The sequence below is a fragment of the Asparagus officinalis genome, chromosome 8, assembly GCF_001876935.1.
Source record: "Asparagus officinalis chromosome 8, Aspof.V1, whole genome shotgun sequence".
NCBI lineage: Eukaryota > Viridiplantae > Streptophyta > Magnoliopsida > Asparagales > Asparagaceae > Asparagus > Asparagus officinalis.
In genome coordinates, this window is record NC_033801.1 from 67,892,085 (window position 1) to 67,900,386 (window position 8,302).

Consider the following 8,302-nt stretch of genomic DNA (forward strand, 5'->3'; position numbering starts at 1 on the left):
TCATTAAATTTTGAGTAACCAACCCCTAGTCTAAGTGAGTTCAACCTCTCTTTTTAGACTTAGTTGGGTATTATAAAAGGGGTCTCGTGATTCTTATGAGTAATATTTCTTGAGAAATTTCCTATTAATTGGCATCATGAGCCTATCGTTTTTCTAATTAATGAGCTAGTAAGCTCCACTCAAGTAGACTGACTCTACCAAGAAGGGTCCTTCCTATTTGGGATTAAAATTTTCTTTTGTCTTGTGCGTCATGACCATGGGTCGTCGGACTGCTAAGACAAAGTTGTCTTTCTTGAAGATCCTTTGTTTGACCTTTTTGTTGTAGGCTTTTGAGATTCGAGCTTGGTATAACTCAATCTGTTGCTAGGTTTCGAGCCGCTTATCATCTAACGCTTCCAGCTCTTGAAGGCATTAGTTGATGTTGTTCTTTATCGGTCATTCCGGTTGTAAGAGCAATTCTTAGGGATGGGATCTGAATTTCCAATGATAATACGACTTCGCATCCGTACACCAAAGAGAAGGGAGTAGCTTTCATCAGGGTTCTCACCGTTATGCGGTAGGCCCATAGATATTCGCCAAGTTTTTCGTCCCAGTCACGTCGACTTTTGGAAATAAACTTTTTAAGAAGCTTTACAATGATTTTGTTGAAGGATTCTGCCAGACCATTATTTGGCGGGTAATATGCCATTAATACTATACTTTGGATTCTGAACTTGTCACAAAATCTCTGAAAGTCGTGGCTGACAAATTGTGTTCCATTATCATGGACAATTTGTCTCGGTACGCCAAAGTGGTAAATGACATGATGTTTGATAAACTTGATCACGTTTGAAGTCTTGACTTCTTTCAAAGGAATTGTTTCTGCCATTTTGGAGAAGTAACTGGTTGCTGCTAAGATAAACCGATGTTCTTTGGATGTTAGCAGAGAGATGGGTCTAATGATATCCATTCCCCACATCTCGAATGGCCAAGATGGAGATGTTGGGTGCAAATTCCCTAGAGCTTGATGAATGAAATCACCATGGATTTGACATGCATGACATCGTTAAGCATAATCTACAGCGTCTGCAAATATTTTTGGCCAATAATAGCCAAGTCTTCAGAGTCGATCCCCTAACTTAGCTCCGGGTTGATGAGCTCCGCACATTCCATCGTGAGCTTCTTTAAGAGCTTCTTGCGCTTATTTTCTGGAAAGGCAGTAAAGTAGAACCCCGTCATGCGATTTTCGATATAACGTTTGAGAAACCACGTTGTAATAGAATCAAAGGTCCTTCCATTTGACAGCGGTCGATTCTTTGCAATCATCAGGTAATATGCCATACAAGACATAGTCGATGAACGGAATTCTCCAGTCCCTCGGTTCGAGATCGATAGAAGTTTCATAGACAATCTCTGCTGTTGTATCTTCTGAATAATCTTCTAAAGGGAATTTGGGGTGATACAAGTCACGACCCTCAATGAATATTGTCGTTTCCGCCTTCGGCGGTAATGCCAACGAAGTTACCAGTGAGGCTAAAGCGTCCGCATAGGCGTTTTGGATCCGCGGAATGTATCCGATAAAGAAGCCTTCAAACTTTTAAGCTAACTTTAGCGCTTCGAAGTGATATTGAACTAAATCCTCATTACGCACTTCATATTCTCCCCGGGCTTGATTTATAATGAGTTGAGAATCACCGTAAGCCTCGAGATATCTGATGTTGAGTTCCTCGGCCAATTGCATCCCTAATAGCAAAGCATTATACTCTGCTATATTATTGGTGCAGGGCTCGGTTAAGGAAAATCCTCTTGGGATCACGAGACTATTTGGGGATACGAGCACTACCCCCATGCCAGCTGTGATTCCTCCATCAAGCCTTGCTCTAGACGCACCGTCGAAGAACAATTTCCATACTTGCATGACTTCTTAAGTTACGCAAGCTTCTGCAACCTTATCTGGTAAATCTTTGTATAATTTGGAAGAATCGGATACAGGATGATCATCTAAGAAATCTGCTAGAGCTTGGCCTTTAATGGCCTTCTGAGACATGAATTGCATGGACTATTGCGAAAGAAGTATCACCTATTTTGTGAGGCGGCAGTTCAACGAGGAAGGTTTCGTCATGAGTACCCTCACGGGATTTACCTTAGAAATGACATGGATCGTTTGTCCGACTAAGTAGTGTCGCATTTTTTAGACAACGAACACGAAGGCAAGGCATTCTTTTTCTACCAAATTGTACCGATGTTTAGCACCAATCATGGTTCTACTGAGGTAGTAGATTGTCTGCTCATGATATTGATCATTGTTCTAGGCTAGTAAAGCCCCAAGAGAATGGTCCATGGCTCTCACATATAACAAGAATGGTTTTTCTGATATTAGGGCCACTAAGATGGGTGGTTGTGTGAGGTATCATTTGAACTCCTCAATCGCCTTTTGGCAATCTTCATCCCAAACGAATGAAACTCTTTTCTTCATTAATTTGGTGAAGGGCTGGCAGCGTCCCAAAAGATTTGATATGAATCTCCGGATATAATCCAATCTACCTTGCAAGCCCCTGGGTTCTTTGATGTTCTTCGGAGGTGATATTTTTTGGATGGCACAGACCTTTTCTGGATCGAGGGAAATCCCTTTGGACATGACTATAAATCCAAGGAATTTATCGCTGGATATCCCTAGGAAGGATTTAGTCGGATTCATCTTTAGTTGATGTGCTCGCATGATGTCGAACATCATTTTCGGATCTGAGAGATGATCGCCTTTCTTATGACTTTTTACCACGATATCATCCACGTAACACTCTACCCTTTTGCGTAGATGTTCATGAAAAATCATATTCATGGCGTGCTAATATGATGCACTAGCGTTTCACTTGAGGAACGCGAAGGTCGTGTTTTGATTGAACAACGCGGGTTTGAGGTCCGCGTTATGTTTGTAAAACGCTCTCTTGAGGGTCGTGTTTTGGTTGTGCAACGCAACCCTGAGGTCCGCGTTTTAATTGTGAAACACTCCCTTGAGGGTCGCATTCATCCTGACTTACGCGAGACTCATGCTTGTGCACATAAACGCGAGACTCGCATTCTAAAGCAGAAACGCGGGGCTCATGTTGAGGCTCATAAACGCGGAGGTCATGTTGATTGAGGGATCTGCTTTCTCAGAGCTATGCTCATCGTAGGGATCTCCTCTTTCATCGAGCAGCGTTCTACTTAGCCTGTCTCAAGGCTTTTGCAACGTCACTATTTGTATTGATCAAGTTTGCGGCCGCAATGGGTCTCTTGTGACCTGATACCCATTGTTTAGGCACGGGCGTAGAATCTTCTACTCGATTGACTAGTTTAGCTGAAGCTGAGTCTTCTTCTTCAGAGGAGAGGCTGTCCAAGCAGTCTAGTCTGAGGGAGAGATCCCCCTTTGGTGAGTCAGGCATAATTGGAGATTTGGTCTCCTCAGAGACTTTACGGATCTTGCACATAGCCTTGGGGCTAAGGGATCCGGAAGAGAGCAATTCTTCATAGTTGGCTTGATCAAATTCCACCATCAGAGTTTCGACCGTCTTTCCAGCGAGGTTGATGTCGAATTGCGTCACCACTTCTTCATCGGTGAAAAAGCTAGTCCCTAGCGGAGTCGCCATCTTTTGTTTACAGGAAAATTATAAGAAAATTAAGAATAAAATTTTTATTAATCTTCCTAACTGACTTAAGGAAAGAATGAATACAATCTCTCGATGTAACCTCTCTCTAACTGACATAGAAAAAGAAATTACAATTTTCACTTATCGGTTTCCCGATTTACAAAAGAGAGAAGGAATCGATAGAGATCATTCCCTTTGTTTAAACTTGGGTTCTTCTTGGTAGCGATGGGAGTTTGAATCTTTATCCCGTTGATGATCCGAACACTTTACTTCGTGGAATGTTAGTCTATTCCTCTTGATTTGACGTCGAGAAGAACTTACGATGCAAGTTTAAAACTCTTAACGAGTTTAAGTACTCTAAACGAGTTTTAGAACTCTGTAAAAGAGTTAAATTCAGAAAGGAAATTAATCCTTTTTAACTTAACCAAAAATGGTTCACAAGCCAAAAGCAAAAGCTCCAATAAAAGCTCTTAATAATGCTCCACAAAGGATGCTAAAATTCTCTCAATTTCTCTCCTTTCTTTTTTTGGCCGAGCTAATTTTCCAGCTATTTATAAGGGTTTAAGGGGTGTAATCAAACCCCTTAAATCGCTCCTTATTAGTGGCTTAGTGCCCTCATTTCGTGCAAAACGGTTTTGAAACCGTTTAGAACGTGTTTGAATCAGTCAAACGTGAGATTCGTGTTCTAGAAACGACCCTCGCGTTTAGAATTAAAAACACGGTGGTGAGCTCCGCGTTTTGAGCTTGGAACGCGGTGGCGACCTCCACGTTTTGATCTTGGAATGCGATGGCAACCTCCGCGTTTTGAACTTGGAATGCGGTGATGACCTCCGTGTTTTAATTTGAAGAGATCATCATCTTGTAACCTCTTCTGTTAGAGTGTTGCAAGTATTGTCATCTTGTAATTCCGTCTTTTGGCTCTTTGAGATGTGAGAGTCGTCAGTTCGTAACTCTCATTTGTTGTTGCGAAAGTTATCAGATTGTAACTTCCATCATTAGTGTTTTGTGGGGATTAGATATCTGCAGTGATTTGTAGACAGCTTACAGGAGTATAAAATGCTTGTTTATATTTCTACGGCTATAATTTCGAAGAAATGACTGTCACTTAATTACAATTCTATTGAGAAAAACGTTCTAGTGTCATTAATTAAACAAAATGAGAAAATGCTCCGTCCGTCAGTATGAGCAATTCTATAGAGGAGAACGTTCAAGTGTCATTAATTAAACAAAATGAGAAAATGCTCTGTCCGTCCTCATGAGCAAGGTATGTGACCACCGTCGTTATCTCGTAAAAACAAGCAATAGAATGAAGGCTGAACTTTGGGCTAAATATGTGGCTACTGAAATTTACCTAGCCATTAGATACATGTATTACCTTCACCAATGACTTTCTCACTGTGAGCATATTTCAACATAAAATTGTGCATTAGAACTACGCTGAGAATAATTTGACAGTAGGCGTAACGATAGCTGAAAGAAACAATATGAACATCATTTTTAACAGTGTAGAATACGCACAGGTAGCGTTAAACCCATACGGTATATACACAAACATGCACTGCAATTTGCATCTACTTTTTAACAACAACATCCAATGTCAATGATTGATTAGCACAATAGAAAATCTTATTAATTGTTCCCAGGTTTAATTATGAGAAATGTAAGAAATACAAAAAAGAAGGAATAGTGAGGAGGAAAACAGAATATTTACATCATTTCTCCATCTTATATAATCGCATAAAGATGCCGTGCTCTTCACTAATCTCATCATACAGAAATCGACGTTCACCTTCATTAAATAAAAATAGGACAGTTTTACATTAATCAGGTTTCTTCCTCACCACTAGCAGCTTCGTCAAGGGCAAGAGCTAGGCTCTCGGCGAGGCTCAACTTGGACTTGGCACCGCCGGTCTCAAACGCTTTCCCCGCCCTCTTAGGTTCTGCTATTGATTTCGGAAGCCAAGAAGACCCTGATCCGTTTCTAGGGACAGGGACAAGTATGCCAACAATAGGCTTCAACTTTCGCCATGGATCTTTCATCATAGCTTTATAGAAATGGTGCGGATCATATGGTGAAGAACAATTAATGTGACGGAACCCACGGCCTCTTCCGCCCCTAAACCGTGACTGGTTTCCTCTTCCAGAGTTAGAATGTGGACTTGGGCTGCCTCCATGTCTGAAGCTGGGATTTGGAAGAAGACCACCACGGGACGAGTAATTGGGACGGGAAGAATTAGGGGTTGGAGCATGACTGGGTGGTGTTCCCCTGAAATTTCCAGGGAAAGGGCTCTGGAACGGGATTGGGCTTCGCCATGGACTCTGATCAGGAGACTGGCTTGTTTGAAATTGGAGGCCAGGAGGAGAGGCAGCAGCTACATTATAGTTCATTGGTCCATCTGAAATAGCATAAGATAATTAGTCATAGTGAGTGAAAGATGTTTGTGTTTCGGTAACACAAAATCAGTAGGTTCATATTTCAAAGCAAGAAAGCTGATCTAGTATGCGTTCTGAAACTTGGGGTATCATAAATTATAACTGCACTCCAAATATTTAGGTAATTATCTTCATCCAAGACTTTATCTTAACAAAAATTAGGTCAGATATAAGTCTAACAAAAATTTGCAATGCCATGTTATGGGGTACAACTTGTTGAGCTAAATATGCGAGAGGCTCTTCATGGAAGCTAAGAAGCAATGTTGCATGTATCGGAAGTAGGAAATATATATATACATGTGCAAATAGATCACTCAAGTCCATGGAAAGAAGGGGAAAAAAGACAATTCCCTTAAAATGATGGTAAGAAAATATACTGTTGCTTGTTTTGCAAGGAAGCAAATGTCAGTTCTCTAGGGGTGATAAACGGTTTGGATAAATCCGAACCAAACGCAACCATATCCGATAATGATGCGGATACAGTAGCCAAAATCTAAAACCGACCAGATACGGTTTTGGTTTCGGATATGATTTTTCCTCTTTACTCAGAAATGGTTCCGAATAGCGGATACGGTTCGGATATCCGGATGTTCATTTTAAGAAAAAAATATGAATAACAATATAATGCACTTGCCAGGATTTGAACTTTGGTCACCAATAGTGTTGTAAATAGCAGCCAATAGCGGGGCTATAGCGGCGCGAATAGCGGTCGCGGCCCTTCAGCGCTACGCGTAGGGGTTTCGCGGCTGGCTTAAGCTGAAAAATCCGCTATTCATTCGAATAGCGCGTAAAAGCGGATTTTCGCGGGTTAAAAGCGGTTTTCGCGATTAAAAGCGGATTTTCGCGGTTAAAAGCGGATTTTTTTTGTTAAAAGCGGCTAAACCCGCTAAACCCGCTATCACACATATTATGATGCTATATTTCTTGAATTTCTTCATAGTTTCATTCATACAACAAGCTTATTAATTGTTATTTATTGATAATACAAGAAATTTACAACTAATTGAATTTTTAGATTCTTTTTATGAATTTTCTTATTATTTAGGATATTTAAATATATTTAAATTTGACCGCTATTTGACTGTGTGCTATTTGTAGCGATTTCGCCGCAATAGCCCGATATAGCCTTAGCGGTACCTCGCTGCGACACGCCGCGATCCGCTATCAGCAACCTTGGTCACCAAGTTATAAAGCATTTAACCTGACCACTGGGCTACAAACAAACCCATTATATATTTGATTCGTATATTACTTAACATAGTTTGAGTTTTTCCCACTACCCTCCACCGTGTCACTAAAATCCTGGTGCTACAAGCCATATGAGACTGTTATAGTGTAGGCACTTGCTCAAGGTATAGGTTAGATAAGTGATTCCATCTGTATGTACTATCTTATTCTATGTCATTGTACATTTTTTCGTCATATTCGATATATGTCTGAGTCATATACATTTTCTAAATATCTGATTTGCATCTATGATCATAACCGTATCCGATTCTCTAATATCCGAACCGTATCCGTTTCTGTCTACCGCGGATATGATCTTGACTTTTTCTAACCGACACATATCTGTATCTATTTTTAGAAAGCGGATATGGGATATGGTAAGCGTCATATCTGAACCATATCCGAACCGAATGCACCCCTACAGTTCTCCCATGATAAATACAGAAAAAGGTTTTAACAATTTATAAGATGTAAATGAGATGGTGTCACATATATGAAAATCGTGTCCTAGAAATCTAATACAACAAACCAACTCCATACTAACAGAAACCTCACGCGTACGCACGCATAAGGTAATTTAGTTCGCTGCACAGAGAGGAGCATGGCACTTCTATTCTAAATTTGATAGCGATATAAATCTAATGCTGTTTTTTTCATGATGATGAAATTGTCAGTTCTCAGCTGAAAGAAGCAATAAAGCATTTCTATTATAAATTTGATGATGATTAAAAACTAACGCTGCTTGTTTGTGGTGATGAAAATGTCAGTTATCAATGGTAATTATAGGAAGACACTTCACATTTTATAACATGATAAAGGTGATGGTTTCACAAAAACATTATCACAGCTCTGCAATACTTAAATCAAACAAGTACATCTGAAATAGAGTAATTAAGTCAATGAAAGAAAGAAAAAGGCATTCCCATATTAAATTTAGATGGCACCACCAGTCTATTATTGCTTGTTCACAATGATGCACATGTCAGTACTAAATAATCAACATAGGAAGGCATTTTAATATTTTATATATAGTAACG

General features: G+C 40.0%; 1 protein-coding gene across 2 annotated transcripts in view; it reads right to left on the minus strand.

Moving 5' to 3' along the window:
• LOC109820599 (DNA-directed RNA polymerase II subunit rpb1) overlaps positions 5,207 to 8,302 on the minus strand; it is a 10,949-nt gene continuing 7,853 nt past the window's right edge. For both annotated transcript variants that reach the window (XM_020386759.1, XM_020386760.1), the window contains one exon: positions 5,207 to 6,001. In XM_020386759.1, coding sequence (XP_020242348.1) covers positions 5,430 to 6,001 — 572 coding nt within the window. In that variant the 3' untranslated portion in view covers positions 5,207 to 5,429. The remainder of the gene's footprint in view (positions 6,002 to 8,302) is intronic.